Source organism: Periplaneta americana, chromosome 12 (assembly GCF_040183065.1).
Source record: "Periplaneta americana isolate PAMFEO1 chromosome 12, P.americana_PAMFEO1_priV1, whole genome shotgun sequence".
Taxonomy (NCBI): Eukaryota; Metazoa; Arthropoda; class Insecta; order Blattodea; family Blattidae; genus Periplaneta; species Periplaneta americana.
Genome location: NC_091128.1, coordinates 151,655,552 through 151,676,905, shown reverse-complemented (window position 1 = coordinate 151,676,905; position 21,354 = coordinate 151,655,552). Strand labels below are relative to the sequence as shown.

The 21,354-nt window shown below is 39.8% G+C and overlaps 1 protein-coding gene and 1 non-coding gene across 15 annotated transcripts in view; both read right to left on the bottom strand.

Annotated features, from left to right (window-relative positions):
• The window catches only part of Ndae1 (Na[+]-driven anion exchanger 1), a 704,613-nt gene that overhangs the window by 79,744 nt on the left and 603,515 nt on the right, over nucleotides 1–21,354 (bottom strand). For all 14 annotated transcript variants that reach the window (XR_011335338.1, XM_069842294.1, XM_069842289.1 and 11 more), the window contains 3 exons: nucleotides 15,965–16,103; nucleotides 12,257–12,476; nucleotides 3,527–3,659 (listed from right to left, as the gene is read on the bottom strand). Coding sequence is in view for 13 of the 14 variants with exons in the window: in XM_069842294.1 (XP_069698395.1) it covers nucleotides 3,527–3,659; nucleotides 12,257–12,476; nucleotides 15,965–16,103 (492 nt within the window). In the remaining variant the exon portion in view is untranslated. The remainder of the gene's footprint in view (nucleotides 1–3,526; nucleotides 3,660–12,256; nucleotides 12,477–15,964; nucleotides 16,104–21,354) is intronic.
• Nucleotides 20,202–20,275, bottom strand: TRNAS-GCU (transfer RNA serine (anticodon GCU)). The gene has a single exon. It is a non-coding gene; the product is annotated as a tRNA-Ser (tRNA).

Here is a 21,354-nt window from a genome sequence, read left to right as displayed (position 1 = left end):
AGCAGAGAAGTTGCCTATAGAGCATGGCGTTACCACCCGAAGTTCCGGTACTTTCCGACTACTAGTATGATTATATGAGACGTTCAGAGTAAAAGTGGTGTAAGTCAAAATTAGGTAATGAGGGTTAAAGTAAAAATTCTGTAAAATACAGCGCAAAGTAGCAATTAATATGTCCTTCTTGCTATCCACTGACTACTAATAGTTTAAATAAATTGAATATTAATTGCTTCTTTGCGCTGTATTTTACAGAATGTTTACTTTAACCCTCATTACCCATTTTTGACTTACACCACTTCTGCTCTGAACGGCTCATATGTATATGATATATATAGGTTGGTGTGATAGTAAATTTTGATAATAATATGAGGTCCATTGGAAGTCGGCTCTTGATTCTGGTGGGAAATGTGGACTTTCTTCCAAGAGAGTTGTGACGGCGCCTGGAATATTTTCTAGGTTGTTATAGAACTTCTTAGCTTGTGAATGAATAAAGTGTTTGTGTCAATACCAGTTTCTTTGTGTAGTTGGCTGTTATGGACAAACCAAAGAGAATTCAGTGAAATTCGTATGACTTTATTTTGAAATGACTGGATGTGTTTAATTTCACTTATTGCAGCTCCTCCCCAGACAGGACAGGCGTAAAGCAGTAGAGGTCGTAATAGAGATGTGTAAAGTAGCATGCAATTTTGTAGCTTTAGAGATGATTTCTTGTTGAGAAGTAGATATAATTTAGTGAGTCTTGAGTAGGCCAATTTAAGTTTGTTGTTGATATGTTTCCATGATAGCAATTTAAGTGCACTCCGAGATATTTTACAGTTTCATCCTTTGGTTTCCATAGTATCACGTTGAAAGATTTATCCTTGGAGGATTAGCAGGACGACATATCATTGGTTTGCATTTGTTGTAGCTCAATGAAATGCGTCAATTTTCAAGCCAAGGGCAGATGATGTTCGAAGCTTCCTGAAGGTGATTTGAGGCTATGTTAATGTTGTAATGAGTTGCATAAATAGCTCTACCGTCTGCATACACAGCAATTTGTACAGTTGGTGTTGCAGGAATGTCCGAATTATATAAGATATATTGAATAATATCGGACCTAAGATAGAGCCTTGCTAATCCGGAACTGTGCTCAGGCTTGGGTTATATCCCCGTTTGGTCTGATTACTTGGTTGGGTTTTTCCGAGGTTTTCTCCAACTATAAAGGAAATGTCAGGTAATCTGTGGCGAATTCTCGGCATCACCTCTCTTCATCTCGCCAAAAATTGTTTGCTTGTAAAATTTTAAGTTATTCCATATCTTAAAGCTTCAATGCGAATGTAAGATCTATGGAATGCAATAAATGAAATGAAATGAAAATGAAAAAAATCAATTGTAACTAAGTATTTATGTTATTTATAATATGTATACATGATAAATTTAGTAGAAACATTGCACGATAATTTTTAAATGCTGACTGATTATTTGGCATATCAGTAACTTCCATTCTTAGATGGAAGAAACGAGAACTATATCGACTAATCTTGACATAAGACAGTGAGAATTCGTTTTAAAAATTCGGATCTCAAATGGTGAACATTCATAATCACAAGTGTTTTACATATTTCAATTTTAATCAACAGCTTGTATTTCTTTCAATTTCAGATAGGCCAAGAAATAAAAATGATTCATTATAGATTTATAAATTTAGAAAAAAAAAGATAAATATTCAGGATGCACATAGGTATCCAATATTGCTTAATGACTCCTGACTATTACTGCTTTATTAAGAAAATAATTTATTCTATCTATGACAATAAATTTTACTTACCCACTCTCGTTTTTAAAACTTTATGCTGAAGTTCAAGAATGTGCACGAAATATTGTCTTGTATATTATCCTCTTGAGTCCTGATAGTGTAGTATACTATACTATACTTCATACATGATTATGATATAAGATGTATGTGCAGAGACCCGAAGTATAGTATAATATACCTGCATTTGTGCTCTAACTGCAACCTGCAGAATTTTTTCAGCATTTTCCCTCATGCCAATGACTTTTTTTTAAAGTGTAGAATTATACTGAGCTTTAAAAATAAAACAAAATGTCTCAAGACTCAGGAGGTTAAGTGAATTATTGCTAATACAGCGATCAAATAGTTATAGTTATGCAAATAATATATAGCCTACAGACATACTGTCGTTCTAGCTCCTTAGTCACATGGTTCAAATGTGAAATCACTTACGATGCATTTCTCGAAAATGATATTTAACATTTTGTGCAAAAAGGTTAACAGTAAGGAAAGTTTTCCATAAGTAAAGCCACTTTCGGGGATACAATATAGTTCCTTGAATTTTAGTTACAATAAATGTAATACTTATATTGTCTCTAATAATTTATCAGCATATCAATAACAACCTCATAAAATTACTTACAAAAACACTCCCAAAAATAATATACACTTATGAAAAAAAATAAATAAATAAAAATTATTGGATTAACAATATTTTCACCGTTACAATTACACTAAATATAAACATTTACATAGAGATAAAAAAAATTTTACAGGAGAAAAAGTTCGTCCAAAGGGCTGGACTCTGGAAGAGTACCCAAAACGCTCATTGCATTTCCGCGTTGAATAGCAATACTTAAGCGTTGACGCAAATAAGTAGTGCAACGGCGATCACCAGTAATGGAGATCAAAATTTGGCCGATTTGAGATACCAAAACTTTAGCGTCATGACTCCAAGGACCGAAGGTCTCCACAGCAAAGGGGACAAAGATATAATTGTCTAAAAGATGAGCATATTTATTGACTTTCTTTTTCGCGGCTAATTCAGCAGCAGATGCTGCGTGTCTGGAGGTATTCGGCAAGTGAGATGGAGCTAGAGTGTCAACGCAAGTGAAGTCCAAAATTAAAGATTTTCCTCTAGACCATGGAATTAAGGTAAGACCATCGGGTCGTTTACCATCTGCGCGACTAATACCTGGTGGTTCCAAAAGAGACGGGATGCCACAAGAAGTCAGAGATCTTTTAATGATATCATTGAGTGATGTATGTATGTTACAATAAATAGATATTTATATGAATTAATAATTTAAAGAGTTATTATTGATGAAAAGTGGCTGTATTGCTTAATGAAATTGAAGATAAAATTATTCACAAAGAAATATAAGTAATGCTAAGTTACTGTATATTATTTAATTTGTACCATAAAATTCCATTTTCATCAAATATCTTCTCGTGCTTTTTATAATAAGAAAAATACCAGCACCAGTGTTACAGCAAAGCATCATGCCAGCTGCAATCATGTCCTCCATAGAAGCAATTACTATAGTAACTACCAATCCCACAATCAACAGAATAAGAAATACAAGATTAACCACAATACTTCAATAAAAACTTCAATATACTGTACATGTTATGTGTATCTAATGATAATAGCATAACCACGAAGAACGGAACAGAGAAGTTCAATAACTGTAATCCACTTTCAAATAAAGCCCACAAGACAGGAAGCATTTACATGTGTATCGTACTGAAACTTACTTTTGGATGAGGAATGATTTCTCCCTATTTCTGCTAGTGACCGTATAATTGGTAGCCGAGACATATTGGAAGTTGAACTCTCTTTACGGCGTTCATGTTGATGTCGATGGCGACGTAATAATGCCTCCCTTACCTGGAAATTGAATTGGACATACATTCAAATATGAACAATTGTAGACCAATATCATTACTTTCATGTATTTCGAAATTACTAGAAAACTGTATCAAAGTTCGATTAATGAATTATCTTGATAAACATAATATATTAAGTGATAATCAATTTGGTTTTCGAAAAAAATTCAGTACAGATAAAGCAATATATCAAGTTACTAACAAAATTGTTAGAGAATTTGATCAAGGTAACAAATGTATTAATATTTTCCTGGACATAAGAAAAGCATTTGATACAGTGAAACATGATATGAGAAATTAGACTTATTAGGAATCAAAGGTAATGCTTTAAACTTAATAATATCGTATCTTAACGATAGAATTCAAATAACTAAATTGACAATAATTCAAGTGAACCTTCAATTATTAATATAGGAGTTCCCCAAGGCACAGTTCTAGGTCCTATTCTATTTTTAATATATATTAATGACTTATTAAAAATTGACTTACAACAATACAATGGTGTTCACTATTCTTATGCAGATGACATAGTTTTACTTTTTGGTGGAAAAACCTGGTATGATGCATATAATAATTCAAATAATGGACTTAAATTAATAAAAAAATGGTTCGACATAAATTATCTTTCTATGAACGAAAATAAAACCATAATTATTCCATTCTCATTATCTGAAAAATGTAACAAACCTCCTACATCTATATTAAGTATTAAATTACATAATTCTGATTGTTGTCTTTTACAGTGTAAATGTCCGATTATTAAAGAGTCCTCTTAAGTTAAGTATTTACGCATAATTTTCGATAATCATTTAAAATGGAACCAACACATTAATTACCTTTGTAATAAATTACGTAACATAGTATATTATTTTGTTTTATTGAGGAATTACTTGTCAATAAGTTTATTACGCACAATATATTTAACTTTATTTCAATCGGTAATTATGTATGGAATTATAAGATGGGGTAGCTAATTTAAATCCAATTTTAATCCACTTTATTTATTACAGAAGAAAATAATTAAAATATTGTGACAGCGACGTGAGAATCGAACTCACGACCAGCGTCCCGCAAGAAAGCAGATCGCACGGGCTCCACGGAACATTGGGTGACGTCGCGCGGTGGAGAGAAGGGAGAGAGGGTGTATTACGTCACGCGACGAGTCTGCGCGCGCAGCTGCTACGCAGTGGATGTGGAACGACCTTCCCGATTATTCCAGACGTCTGTCGATATAGAGATATTGAGATAGTTCTCTACACACCTGTAGAAGGTTCTCGCAACTATGATTTTGCTATAAAAGAGCAGGCGCCAGCGAACTAGACAGAGTCTTCAGAGTTTTCAGTTATTCAGTCAGTGAGAAAGCCAGAGCAAGCAAGCCAGCCGGAGTTCGACTCGAGTGTGCGTCCGCATCTGCGTCAGCATCCGAAGGCCTGAGTTCGAGTGCAGTGGACCGCAGTTGGAGGGACCTGAGTTCGAGTGCAGTGGACCGCAGTTGGAGGGACCCGAGTTCGAGTACAGTGAACTGTCTCTGAAGGTCTGTGGTTCGAGATACCGTGAACTCGAGTGACTGAGATAGAAGAACTGTGAACTGAGAACTGGTAGTTCTGATTTGTAAATAGTGCTTTGTAAATATTAGTTAAGATTAACAGTTCATTGTTGTGCGTAATAGTCCAAGTCAATTGTCATTGTCGTCGGTGGAGTGCTATAACGAATACTGTGTGAGTGAAGATCCAATTGTTGACGAGAGCGTTTAACGTGAATTGTAGAAAGGAATTATTGTTGGGACGAATAAATTACATTGTTGTTACTAATAAAGTTCACATTGGTGTCAGAACCGGGATATTATCGACAATGGAGAACCTACAGCAGATCCTGCAAGCCATCGCGGAAATGAAAGCTGAAATGAAAAAGGACATAAGTGACGTAAAAGCAGAAATGAAGAACGACATCAGTGAGGTTAAGAACGACATAAGTGATGTTAAAACGGAGATGAAAAGTGACATAAGTGAAGTGAAAGGCGACATAAGTGGAGTGAAAGGCGACATAAGTGGAGTGAAAGGCGACATCAGCGGAGTAAAAGATGACGTCACTACGCAAATTGAAAGCGTTTCAGCCCACGTAGATGGAATTGTCGCCATCGTGAAAGACGAACTCAAAGCCGACCTTGACAACCTAAACAAGAATTTTACAACTATAAACGAGACAGTAACCGAATTGAGACAGGAGGTAGACCATTTCGACGGCAAAATCCGCGATCTCGAGCGTCGTCAAGAGCAGACGAGCGAGTTGCTGGACAAGACGAGTGAGGTGATGGACAAACACGCCGAGGAAAACAAGCACATACTCACGTTGATGGACCGACATGCTGAAGAAAACAAGCACATCCTCGCGTTGGTGGATCGCCAGGCTAAAGAACATAAACAGATAGTTGCCGAGGAGGTTCGACGTGCCATGCAAGAAGCGGCCACAGAGTTGAGGACTCCATATAGTGGCCCTGTGGAACCATCGCATTCAGCCAGACATCACAACGTCAAGACGCCGAAGTTCGACGGTACGACGTCTTGGGCGATATTCCGTCGCCAGTTCGAGGCCACCGCAGCACATAATGGGTGGACCCCAGCGGAGAAGACTACTCAGCTGCTGACCGCGCTTCAGGGACAGGCGTCGGAGATTCTTCACAGCGTTCCAGAAGATGGGACAGCCGCTGAGATAATGGCGGCCTTGGAGGGACGTTATGGTGACCATCAACTTGCGGCAGCGTTCAGGACCCAACTGAAAACGAGGGTCCAACAGTCAGGCGAGTCCCTGCAAGAATTCGCGATGGCGGTGGAACAACTGGCCCATAAGGCGCTCAGGGGCCTACCTAATGACTTCATCGCTGGAGAGGCGGCCTACACCTTCGGCAGCGGAGTTCGAGACCCGGAAATAAAGCAACAGCTACTCCTGGCAGAGCATCGCACCATCAATTTAGCTCTGGCGGCGGCCCTCAGGATGGAGGCAGCCAAGTTGACGGCGAACGTCTCGGCATCGCACCGGATTAGGAGCGTCGCGGCGGCCGACGTCGAGGAGCGTCAACCGAAATCACCCGAGCGACGAAGACGAGGATTGCCTACCTGCTGGTCCTGCGGCGAGCCTGGACACCTGAGGAGGGACTGTGACCGATCTGGTCACAAACAGGAAAACTAAAAGGGGCCGATGCGACGAGGGGCACGTCGGCGCCGTCATCACCATCCCCTCGGCTGATCTTGAAGACGGTTAACAGAAGATGCGACGATGGGCTGATTGCTGACGGATGGATAAGAGGCCGCCCATGCAGAGTACTGGTAGACACCGGGGCGTCGCTCACTATCGCCAGACCGGAAGTCGTGCGTGGCCTACCTGGGAGGACGCCGCTGCGCCGGTATGAGCTACGTACTGCCTCAGGCGAGAACCTGCCCATCCAAAAGGAGGTTTTCCTGGATCTGACATTGGGAAAGAGGAGACTGGAGATGTGGGTGTTCGTCGCCAACATCACTGAAGACGTCATCCTGGGACTCGACGCCATGCGGATCTTCGATGCAACGGTGGACGTCAGGCGCCGTATCCTGCGTTTTGGTCAGGATGAAGTGTTCCTGAGGGACGTCGAAGACCAACCCATGGCCAGCAGACTCACCTTGGAGAATCAAGTGACAATCCCAGCAGGCTGCGAGATGGTGGTGACGGCAAGACTGGACGGACAGCCGAAGAGAAACCTGCTCCTCGATTCGCAAACAACTCCGATAGATGGGGTTTATGTGGCCAGATCCCTACTCCCGAATCAGAAGGTGGTACCGGTGAGGGTCCTGAATGTCACCAATCGGGACAAGGAGGTGCCTAGTGGAACTGTACTAGGTAACGTCGAGCCGGTGGTGTCTGTGACGTCGCTGGCAGAAAACGAGGAGTGTCACCGACCACGTCCAGATTTAGACCCATCGCTGAAAGAGCTGGCTCGAGAATTGCCGGCGAATTTAAGCAAAAGAGAAAGAAGACAAGTCCACGATCTACTGACAGAGTTTCAGGACGTGTTCAGTCTGTCTGAAAACGACTACGGGAGAACGGAGAAAGTTCAGCACCGCATCGACACCGGAAATGCTCGCCCAATCAGACAACCTCCTCGACGCGTCCCTCTAGCTAAACAGAGGGAGATTGACAACCAACTGGAGGACATGAAAGCAAGAGGGGTCATCGAGGAATCCGACAGCCCTTGGTCATCACCTGTAGTGCTGGTGAAGAAGAAGAATGGGGACCTACGTTTCTGCGTGGACTACAGAAGACTGAATGACGTCACCAGGAAAGACTGCTTTCCCCTTCCACGAATTGACGACACCTTGGACACCCTGGCCGGAGCAGAGTGGTTCTCGACGTTGGATCTCAAGTCAGGATACTGGCAGGTGGCCCTACATCCGGAGGATAAGGAGAAAACGGCATTCTCTACAGGCCAGGGACTATGGCAGTTCACCGTTATGCCGTTCGGCCTCTGCAACGCCCCGGCTACATTCCAGAGACTAATGGAGTCCGTAATGAGAGGCCTGACATACGACACCTGTTTGCTGTACCTTGATGACGTCATCGTGGTGGGCAAGACTTTCAGCGAGCAGCTGTTGAACCTGAGGAAAGTGTTCGAGAGACTGCGACAAGCCAGGCTGAAGTTGAACCCGAAGAAATGTCATCTATTCCAGAAGAAGGTCAACTACTTGGGACACGTAGTAGGGACCAACGGAGTGGCCACGGACCCGGAGAAGCTACAAGCCGTCAGAGGATGGCCGAGACCGAGGGACAAGCAGGAGCTGCGCCGCTTTCTCGGCCTCTGCACTTATTACAGAAGGTTCGTAGCTGGGTACGCCAACATCGCTAAGCCTCTAACCCAGCTGACCGAGGAGAAACGACAATTCCAGTGGACGGACGAGGCGGAGTCATCCTTCCAGTCACTGAAAGAGGCGCTCTGCACTGCTCCTGTACTGGGATATCCCATCCCTGGAAGGAAGTTCACGCTCGACACGGACGCTAGCAACGTAGGCATCGGCGGAGTACTCTCTCAGGAACAGGACGGGCAAGAGAGGGTGATTGCCTACTTCAGCCGAACACTATCCAAGGCTGAGAGAAACTACTGTGTGACGCGTAGAGAACTTCTTGCCATTGTGGAAGCCCTGAAGCATTTCCACAAGTATTTGTATGGCCAGGAATTCCATCTGAGGACAGACCATTCTGCACTCACCTGGCTATTGGGCTTCAAGAATCTGGAGGGGCAGACCGCCCGTTGGGTTCAACGTCTGCAGGAGTACAACTTCACCTCTGAACACCGACAAGGGAAGAAACATTCCAACGCTGATGCCCTGTCACGACGTCCGTGCCCGGATGGCTGCAAACACTGCCTGAAAGTAGAAGAGCGGGATGGCGCCCACGCAGTCAGAGCAATTGCCGCCCAGCCGAGCCCAGGATGGGATAACGCCGCCATAAGGAGGGAGCAGCTGGAGGACCCAAACATTGGACAGCTACTACGTGATGTGGAGTCCGGCCAGAGACCAGTATGGGCCGATATCGCCAACCGTAGCACCACTTACAAGAGCTACTGGGCCCAGTGGGAATCCTTCACTGTCAAGGACGGTATCCTGAAGAGGATTTGGGAGTCGGCCGATGGAAGGACCCGCATAGAACAACTTGTCCTGCCCAGGAGCAAGGTGAAGGAAGTGCTGGAGGAGACTCATGCTGGAGTGACTGGAGGCCACCTGGGAGCCAACAGGACGCTGGACAAGTTAAGGCAGAGGTTCTATTGGTTGCATCAGAGAACCGACACGGAACAATGGTGCCGAAGATGCGACACCTGTGCAGCCAGTCGCGGACCAAGGACCCGCAGTAGGGGAGCCATGCAGCAGTACAACGTGGGAGCTCCTTTTGAGAGGATCGCCATCGACGTTGCTGGACCGTTCCCGGTCACGGATCGCGGGAACCGCTACCTGCTAGTCGCCATGGATTACTTCACAAAATGGCCAGAGGTGTACGCGATTCCCAACCAAGAGGCTTCGACGGTGGCCGACGCGCTCCTTGACAACTTCATCTGCCGATTCGGGGTGCCCCGGGAATTGCATAGCGATCAGGGGCGCAACTTCGAATCCAACCTAATGGGAGAATTGCTCGAGCGTCTGGGGGTGCATAAAACCAGGACCACTCCCCTCCACCCACAGTCCGATGGTATGGTGGAACGCTACATCAAAACCTTGGAAGAGCATCTGCGGAAGGTGGTGTCCAACCATCAACGAGACTGGGATGCCAGAGTCCCACTGTTCCTCTTGGCCTACAGAGCTTCGGTCCACGATACAACAGGGATGACACCGGCAAACATGGTCTTCGGGAGAGAGCTGCGCCTGCCCTGTGATCTGCTGTTTGGCACGCCACCCAGCGCCGACCAGCCAGCGACTGACTATGTGGCAGAACTCACCGAGAAGTTGAATGGAATTCACCAACTGGCCAGAGAGCACCTCAAGATGGCCAGCGACAGGATGAAGGTGCGCTACGACAGATTAGCCAACTCTGCAGGATTCCAGGAGGGCGACCTGGTGTGGCTGTATCGACCTACCAGGACCAAAGGGAAATCACCAAAGCTGCAGCGTGCCTGGGATGGACCATACCGCGTGGTGACCCGGATCAACGACGTGGTGTACCGGATCCAGCGACAACCTCGAGGGAAGATGATGGTGGTGCATCTGGACCGATTAGCAGCCTACCAAGGGACTGCCCGGGACGAGCAGCCCTAAGGAGGGGGCAATGTGACAGCGACGTGAGAATCGAACTCACGACCAGCGTCCCGCAAGAAAGCAGATCGCACGGGCTCCACGGAACATTGGGTGACGTCGCGCGGTGGAGAGAAGGGAGAGAGGGTGTATTACGTCACGCGACGAGTCTGCGCGCGCAGCTGCTACGCAGTGGATGTGGAACGACCTTCCCGATTATTCCAGACGTCTGTCGATATAGAGATATTGAGATAGTTCTCTACACACCTGTAGAAGGTTCTCGCAACTATGATTTTGCTATAAAAGAGCAGGCGCCAGCGAACTAGACAGAGTCTTCAGAGTTTTCAGTTATTCAGTCAGTGAGAAAGCCAGAGCAAGCAAGCCAGCCGGAGTTCGACTCGAGTGTGCGTCCGCATCTGCGTCAGCATCCGAAGGCCTGAGTTCGAGTGCAGTGGACCGCAGTTGGAGGGACCTGAGTTCGAGTGCAGTGGACCGCAGTTGGAGGGACCCGAGTTCGAGTACAGTGAACTGTCTCTGAAGGTCTGTGGTTCGAGATACCGTGAACTCGAGTGACTGAGATAGAAGAACTGTGAACTGAGAACTGGTAGTTCTGATTTGTAAATAGTGCTTTGTAAATATTAGTTAAGATTAACAGTTCATTGTTGTGCGTAATAGTCCAAGTCAATTGTCATTGTCGTCGGTGGAGTGCTATAACGAATACTGTGTGAGTGAAGATCCAATTGTTGACGAGAGCGTTTAACGTGAATTGTAGAAAGGAATTATTGTTGGGACGAATAAATTACATTGTTGTTACTAATAAAGTTCACAATATGTCTTCATAAACGTATTGATTTTCCATCTCAAAATTTGTATTTAGACTTTAATGTACTTAACATGAGACAAATTTATTATATTGTATTAATAAAATTCATACATAAAAATCGAAATAATTTTGAATTGTATTCTCATAGTTATGAAACAGAAGGTATGAATTCTTTAAGATTGTTTGAACTAAAATGCAACACTGTTACAGTATTTAATCATAGTAGTAATTTAGGCCCAAGAATATATAACAAATTTATATTTAAATATCCTAATCTTGTTAATTTTAATAGTTCTAGTATTAAATTTAAAAATTTATGTATGGATTTTATAAAAATTGAAAAATTGTAAATTTAAATTTATATATTATCATTGCATAGTAGACACAAGACAAATTGTATTGTATACTTATTAATTTCAATTCAGGAATCCGCCCCTGAGCACGAGTTCTACTCTTTCAGGGGCGAGCTAAAGTTTTTCTGTATATATTATATTTTATGTTACAATTATTAGCAAAATATAAATAAATAAATAAATAAATAAATAAATAAATAAATAAATAAATAAATAAATAAATAAATAAATAAATAAATAAATAAATAAATAAATAAATAAAATTAACAAGATTTAAAACAGTTGCTAATTTAGTTCTTATACAGAATATATTTCAAAAGTTCTCTATGTTGGGAGAACTTAATGAATCATTTGAATTTGAATCATTTTCTAGAAATAGCACAGCTTATTAAGCTGATGAAATGTATTCTTACTGCTTTGTCAGCGACGTAACTAAACAGGATAACGTGAACATTTTCATGTTCTATTTGTATACTACAGTATTTAGACATTCTTCCCAGTACGCTACTTAACGCAGAATCTAAGGAGCAATAGGGATTATACGAGTAGTAATGAAGACACTCGTATCAAGCAAGAAGAGTAACTGTTACAATATACTTGATGTGAAAATTGCATTGCATTAAACAATCTTTCTTAATGTTTAGGGTATTATTTTACAAATAATAATTTTATTTACCTTCTCTCTGCAGTCGAAAGGTAGAGATCCTGCATTGACCATATTGTCTAGAACAAGATCAGCGACCTGTTCTAGAGAAGACGCTTCCATGTCTAGCATGACAGTACCATTGAGTAACATGCTACGAAGTTCAAACAATGAATGGAGCGTTAGCGTGGCTACGTGGGGTTTCGACCATCTGTTACCACCTTCTTCAACGTCTTCCTCGAATTTTATCCATCTGTAGAAAAACATATTAAGAATCAACAACAAGTATAATATATGTTCCTAGTTTGTCTTATTCTACTTTAAAATGAAGTTGCACTCCTTCAGATGGTACAACAAGTCGCAGTATAAATCTAGTCCTTAATATTACATAAGGTATTTTCATATTATTTTCTTTGGTTGATTTCAAATACTTCCAGAGCTGGTATACATATCTACATATCTCCATGCAAATATTAAGAACTTTTGTTGCACATATTTTATGCATCTTTTAGTTTTTCACTTTTGCATGTAACTTCGGGCCCTACTGGTAACTATGATTCACACTACGGAACATCCGGGTGCGTGACTGGATGCTCGAGATTGTGCTAATGTCGGTCGTCCAGGAGAAATGTACTGATACATATTCTGGCACAAACAACGATTAATTAATATTTCAAAGATAATCGAATTTAATGGTAGGGAACAATGCTTGGTAAAAACTAGTTTAAGACGACGGTAACACCAATAAAGATTAACAATTTTTCCTGTGTGAGACTTGAATATACCTATATACAGAGTGGAAGTCAAATAGCCTTGGAGATTTTCAGAACGAATAGCTCATGTTCAAAGCTCGGAACTTGGGGACTTGTGTCTTTGCACCCGAACTTTAATGTCAACAAACTCACTCTTTCAGCACGGAGGCACTGTCAGATCTGCTATAAAGGTGATTTCTGGCTGGAAGAACATATTGATAGTATTATGGTAGGTTGAAATACATAATTTTATAGCATATATAATAAAAATAAACATTAAAAATATATCAAATTTACTGTTCTGCTCTGTTCATTTTATTACAGTGTATGGCTACCTACATTCGAAGATTCTCGAACCCATAACTTCTTCACCTGCTAGTTAAATATAATTTGAAACGCGAAAAACTTATTTCCACGTCACATGAAGCGGCGAGAGTAAACTTAAAATACTGAATGTTTTCACTGTCATTATTTTCCGTTCGATTTTCAGCAGTTGCTAGCTGATCTCATATCTGAAAAAAGGTAAGTAAAGTAGGCCTATATCCTAATTTTTTCTCGAAAATAGTTTTCAATTTGTGTTACTACTGGGGCAGGTCCCTTTACAACTTGATCCGTGACTATGGACAAATTTTCCACCAATTTAAGGGACTGCAATGTCTTTCAATGAATGCTTGTTTCCAGCCTCTAGTTTGTGTGTGGCACAAGTTACGAAATATGAACTCTCCGTTCGATAATTTGTATTACAAAATTATGAATAAACATCAGCAGGAATATACATCTAAGTAAATCACAATATTTTTTTTAATACATGGCAGTGTTTACTATACGAACTGCCTATAGAAAGTACAATTGTATTCCTCGCATAATATTCAAATAAATCAAAGTTCCTCAGCAGCAATAGATATGTGATTATACGGACGATGAAAGTAGAAGAACATGATCAGCATAATATAAAACAAATCCTATAATTCCATAAAAATAATCGTTCCATTTTCATACTACACAGAATTATAACTTACAACATTCAACCTGTTTCTCAATATAATATTAATTTTCATATTTTTAGTTTATAATACCCAACGTGTTAATGAAAAAATAAATCATTACATTTTCACAGTAAACATTTTCGTCGTGAATGACCGACACTGTTCGGTTCATTCTGTCGAGTATAAAGAAGTTCGATATTCGCCGACGTTCGCTTTGCAGAAGGAGGCCTGTCGTGTTTGTTCGACCATGTTGTGATAATATTTGTTATCCTACTCTCTCATCCCTTCATGTTTTAAACCGCTTAGATATTTAAGCATATCTTGCAATTAGTTTTTCCTATGGAATAAGACGAAGTTTTTTTTTTTTTTTTTAATGTGTTGGTTTCCTCTCTCATGTTTGAACATTGCGCGAAATAGTAGTCGTTACTAATGAACATATCGTCGTTGATTGTATGAAACCTGCTATGTGGCAGTACACAGCATAATTTTTCAGGAGGAAGGAAATAGTACATTATGCAACGAGCCTATAATGATAGTAATTAAGACGCGAGTATGTTTCATACGAGCGTCTTAATTACCATTATAGGCAAGTTTCATACGACTTTTTATGCTGACCACATTTCTAACTTGAAATTATTCAGAAGTATTCATTTTATTCGCATCTGACTGAAGATCGGAAGTGACCTTGTGCATAGCTCGTAAATTGTGAGATGTGCGCAGACGTGAAAGTATTGATTTTTTCCGAGGAACAATAATGTCATTGACCTTGATATAATTTAGAGAATAACATGAACTAATTTTGATTAACCTGCAAATTGATTTAGAATTGAAAAACGAGATGAAAAATTGAATTTATTTGAATATTACTTACAATTAACGCTAATTATTATAGTAACAGAACATAACCTTCTGCGACAGTATTGGATTTCCAGCCTCCGTGACGTTTCCCTCGTCTTTCGATTGCATATCTGAGAATAATCGAAAACCTGAACTTTAATGAATAGGTGTACTTTAATGACATGCATTAAAGGACTGCTACCAGGTGTATAATTATTACATTTCGGCATGGCCGAGCATAAAAGTAATTAAAATATTAATAGGCCTACACTGATTCTCCATGATATCATATTCACCAACGTTTTCTACCGAATTATCTAATATCATTATATAGGCCTACTGATATTTAATTACTTTTCTCTTCCTCCTGAAAAATAGTTATGCTCTGTACTGATACATAACAGGGTTCATAAAATCAACGACGATATGTGATTTAAAAAAATATATATATATTTTTTTTAAATTTACTTGTGCGTATATTTTTGTGAATGTTTATAGTCATATTAATAACAACAAAAATTACCTATACTCATTACTATGTGTAGCTTCGCAAGATATGTGCTTGATATCCTTATGCAACTGAAGCATAAAAGCGCAGGATTAAACAAAGCAAAGCGAAATTCGGTTCTACAGAGAATCGGCAAACATGAACCGAATATAAGGCCTTTTACCGGTTTTTAACGAATTCAGTTATTTTAGTTCACAAGCTTCACTTCTAAGTATTGTTGGGTGTCTATGGAGTAGGGCGAAGTTTGTAGTATCTTGATATTCTTTCTCATGTCGAACGTTGTACAACACGTGTGTACTTATAATCTTCTTACAAAATTAAGAGACACTGGACATGTGTACTATAAAGAGCGTAGGAGAAAGCGACGGTTTTGACCCAGGAAAGCCTTCTAAACGATATAACACTTCCTGCAGAGCATTTTAAAATAAGGTTATATATTGTATTATTATTTTAAAGTAATAACAATAATAATTAGTGGTGACTATGAAAGATATTCTTTTGCAACAATCTTGCGTGCTGCAAGACGGAAGCCGATAGCAAGTTGTGGACAATGAAAGTGCCGCTTAGCGGTAAGAAAATAAAACACTGCACTGTATTTTATAATTCATAATACGTTTGAGTAAAATTAAAATCATGCATATCTAAAGAAGAGAAATACCTTGCAGTTTCTTTCCATTCCATTTCATTGCCGTCATGCACCAACTCTCCCATCTCAGCAAAGAGTGGGTGAGGTTCGTGCATTGAATCATCCACATCTTCTCCCAATATGAACTGCACACGCTGTGCTGGCGGAGTGACTGAAACAGCCAAGAAATTGTTACACACATTCTATCAATTCTGCTACAACATGTATATTGTAATTAATGAAAAGCACCGAACACAGTACAGATCACGATCCAGAACTATTTGAAAGGAGAATTAAACAATTAGTGTGCACATACAGTATATAAACACACATATATAAAATATACGATAAAAGCAACATAAATATAATAACGATCTTTCAAGTTACATTTACAACAGGAAAAGGAGTCACAGTTCCACAATTAACATTATACATAGTCATCTTGGGACAAACGTATTGCTTAAAATGTTCAACACACATACACATAAACGCGAATGGACACACTTCACCATGCGATTCTTTGACAAAAATTACCTAATTCTGTGTACTTTTTTAACAGAATAAAGAACAAAAAATGTAGAACGATGTTGTAACGCTGTAAATAAAGGTAAAGGTAAAGGTATCCCCGTAACATGCCATGAAGGCACTTGGGGGACATGGAGGTAGAGACCGTTTTTTATCTTTTAAACTGAGCTACAAATAAAATAAATTAGAGCTTTATTTAGGTAACTGTGAGTAAATTTAAAATATTGCATTCATTTGATTTCGTTCAACATAAAACAAATTTTATATAATTTATTCAGACTAATTCTTCTGAAGTAAGATAATTCGTAGCCAGCCAATGAGACGACACCAAAACAAATTGATATTATTATTTTGTTATCGTCATTTGAGTTTACAATATTTTTTTGTAGTAGGCTACGTATTCAATTATCTGAAAACTTAACAATTTGAAAATTGAAAAAAGAAAATTTCTTAAATTTTAATTAAGCTCAAGAAGGGGGGACTGAACAGAGATTTTTTTCTTGTAAGTAAAACTCTAAAGATTAATTAATATTTGAGGAGAAAAATTCGCTCCGGTGCCGGGGATCGAACCCGGGTCCTTGGTTCTACGTACCAAGCGCTCTGACCACTGAGCTACGCCGAATTCAATCCACAGCACCGGATCGAATTCTCCTCCTTTAATGTTTCCCTTTGTGGCCTGACTCCAAGTTAGGCATATATGTTGACGTATATGTCCAATGTCAACTGCCATTATACTAGGAGCGCACTCAGCTGAGTGACTTATTTGGCCGGGATTCCGCAGTTAAGTGCACAGTAATCTGTACAGACATATGCACTGCTAGCTATGAGAATATTATAGATTTATTAATTTGTCATACAGAATAATATCTGTAATCTTGACAATTGATATTTGAGGAGAAAAATTCGCTCCGGCGCCGGGGATCGAACCCGGGTCCTTGGTTCTACGTACCAAGCGCTCTGACCACTGAGCTATGCCGAATTCAATCCACAGCACCGGATCGAACCTTCCTCCTTCAGTGTTTCCCTTTGTGGCCTGACTCCAAGTTAGGCATATATGTTGACATATATGTCCAATGTCAACTGCCATTACATTGAAGGAGGAGAATTCGATCCGGTGCTGTGGATTGAATTCGGCGTAGCTCAGAGCGCTTGGCACGTAGAACCAAGGACCCGGGTTCGATCCCCGGCGCCGGAGCGAATTTTTCTCCTCAAATATTAATTGTCAAGATTACAGATATTATTCTGTATGACAAATTAATAAATCTATAATATTCTAAAGGTTAACCCAAATTGCATCACTGAAATATGATTACTCCCGGAAGAAGCATCTGTCAAGAATGTTGACAGTGTTGCCATGTCTTCAATTTTAATCTGTATTTCAGAGGAAAAAATATGCAACATAGAACATTCATGTAAACAGAATAGTGGCTTGATTTTCATCACAGAATCGCATAGTGGAGTGTGCGCAGGCCAATTTATCTTCACTCTGTGAACCGTAAGTCATATCATTTCTTCGAGGATTTCTTTAGTAAAGAGCAATAAAACGTCAAGTACCATTTTGCTGTGCTTTGGACAGTTTTCCAAAAAAAAGTGAAATTTTAAACATGTGAATTGTGCTATCATGCAACACTGTAATTACTGGCCGAATGCACAGTAGTTTGTTGTGATTCGGTGAAAAATCCCTTCACTGAACATGTTTTGAATAGTGGAGAGGGAGGTAATTGCCATGTAGATTGTTTTTAATATCGTAATATCGTACTGTTCAATTTTTCTGTTTTAAACGTGTACAGAAAAGCTGCAAGCAGAATTTTGTTTCAACCAATTAGAAATAGTTGCTTCCCACTTACATTTTAAAAGTAGTTAACCGGTAAACTTACACAAGAGAAATAAAATTTCCCGATCTGTGTTTAAACGCAATTGCTTGTGTTTGCATTTCCTGTTCTCTTCTACATCGCTCTAACAAACGTACACGCGATGTATTTTTTTTTAGTTGGTTATTTAACGACGCTGTATCAACTACTAGGTTATTTAGCGTCGATGAGATTGGTGATAGCGAGATGATATTTGGCGAGATGAGGCCGAGGATTCGCCATAGATTACCTTGTATTCACATTACGGTTGGGGAAAACCTCGGAAAAAACCCAACCAGGTAATCAGCCCAAGCGGGGATCGAACCCGCGCCCGAACGCAACTTCAGACCGGCAGGCAGGCGCCTTAACCGATGTATCTGTTGACTCCGGGCAATAACCTTTTACAACATTGTCACGGTTCTGTACAATAATTTTTTTTATTTAATGCTTAGGAAAATATTTGGAGCTAAGCGGGATGAAGTTACAGGAGAATGGAGAAAGTTACACAACGCAGAACTGCACGCATTGTATTCTTCACCTGACATAATTAGGAACATTAAATCCAGACGTTTGAGATGGGCAGGGGATGTAGCACGTATGGGCGAATCCAGAAATGCATATAGAGTGTTAGTTGGGAGACCGGAGGGAAAAGACCTTTGGGGAGGCCGAGACGTAGATGGGAGGATAATAAAATGGATTTGAGGGAGGTGGGATATGATGATAGAGACTGGATTAATCTTGCTCAGGATAGGGACCGATGGCGGGCTTATGTGAGGGCGGCAATGAACCTTCGGGTTCCTTAAAACCATTTGTAAGTAAGTAAGGTTATTTTACGACGCTGTATCAACATCTCAGGTTATTTAGCGTCTGAATGAAATGAAGGTGATAATGCCGGTGAAATGAATCCGGGTTGCTCGTAAAAAAAACAGAAAAAACCTCAACCAGTAACTTGCCCCGACCGGGATTCGAACCCGGGCCACCTGGTTTCGCAGCCAGACGCGCTGACCGTTACTCCACAGGTGTGGAGTACAATAATTTAAAATTGCTCTGAGGAACGAAGATTTACATTCGTTCGTATCAATTTTTTGCAAATTTAAGGGACAAAACTAAAATTCATTCATTCATTTATCATCAGAGAATTCATCTCTCTACAATTAACTGAAAATATAGGGAATCCAGTCAATAGTTTTCCAAAAATTCCCTACTAATCATTTCATTTAAAACATTTTTTTTAATGCAAGCGAAAACGAGAAAAATTGTACCTAACTTGACTGTTTGAGATATCTCAAAGATTGACACCCTAAAATTAATGACATGATTTACGGTTCACTCCGTAATCTACGTGTGTATTGGGCGTTTAACTTCCATTCACAGGGTGAATAATCTAGGTGAGATATGCACTCAGTGAATTTAATCGCATCATGTAACTATTTTATATTGAAATATAAGTTCAAATTAATTAAAATTCCCACAGTACCTACTTTGTTTCATACTGACGTAAGACATTTTTTTTTTATTAAAATTACCATAGTTGTATATTTGTTGTTAATTTTAAACAGATGAAAAGCGACAGAATAACACGATTCACACACTTTAAAAATAATGTTTGTGAAAACTGATGCGAATTATTGCTGTTTCCAGCATACTAATGCAGACATTTTAATAAACACAAAACATATAAGCGTTCATGTTGACATACACATGCAATACAATAATTTTTAAGACAGTTAAGAAACAGAACACAGAAGAATGGAAAGGAATTTTCAAACGCTCAGCAATCTTATACGAAATGCACCGAGCACAAAATGTAAGAAACAGAATTTCGACTATACAAATCTGGCTTTCAGGTAGTAGCTCCTTTTAAAGCAGGTTTGAATAATTTCAAGGAAAAATTGTTCCCGGGCCGGGTATCGATCCCGGGACCCTTCGCTTAGCGCGCGAACGCTCTACCGACTGAGCTACCCCAGGAAAAATTGTAACGGTGCCGTGTATAGTTCCTGGGGTAGCTCAGTCGGTAGAGCGTTCGCGCGCTAAGCGAAGGGTCCCGGGATCGATACAATTTTTCCTTGAAATTATTCAAGAATTTCGACTCTCTATTTTATCCACTGATTACATTAAATTGTATTAAATATAACTTAATATCGTAATTCATTCAGATGATATAATAAGTTGCAACATAACTAGTTATTATTCAACATGAAATAAAATTGTCATCATCATTTGTCAAACATAAATTAAGCCCAAATAGTCTTGCTACGTTCTCATGAAGGATTAAACTGTAATGTTCAATCCAAAGTTTTCTAGGTCTACCAATAGTTCTTCTCTTAGCATATAAGTTAAGATTATTTATGTAATAAGGGAGTCATCCATTCTATTGACATGTTCCAGACAATTGGTTCTGTGTTGAGCTATTTTGTGCTTTAAGTTATATTCATTTCCTGTCTAATGTCTTCGTTTCTCTTTTTGTCAAATTTTGTAGGAAAAATTAAGTGAAATGGTCCAACAATGTCACATGTAACTCCTATGCATCAAATATCTACTTAAATTGCATTACGCAACCTAAACTCGGACAGAAATTTAATTCTGCATCCTAACTTTGATAAGGTATAGAGACAAGTTAGACCAAAAATTAATTTACACACGAGTTTTGTGTATGTGTTTTTTTTCCCCGCAACATGTCCAATTACAAAGCAATACTACATGTTTTAGTTTTCTTTTAGCTGTATGTTCTAACTTACCTGAAGTGGTTAAAGTTTATTCACTTTCGAATATGAAAGGTGATTGATTTATTTCATGTTGATAGTGTTTGATTTTGTGTGTGTGCGCTTGTGCGTATGTGTGTGTGTGCGCGCGCATGTGTACAAGTATACATATATGCATGCATTAATGTAATCCAAATTTCACACCCATAGTAGACAGGTGTCACAAGTAATCCATGTGTAGATTAGTTTATGGAGAATATATATCTCGCCAAATGCTGTTTAGAAAATGACTCGTCCATCTTGTTAGATTCAAGATACCGCAAGTCATTTTCATCCAACAGACAAT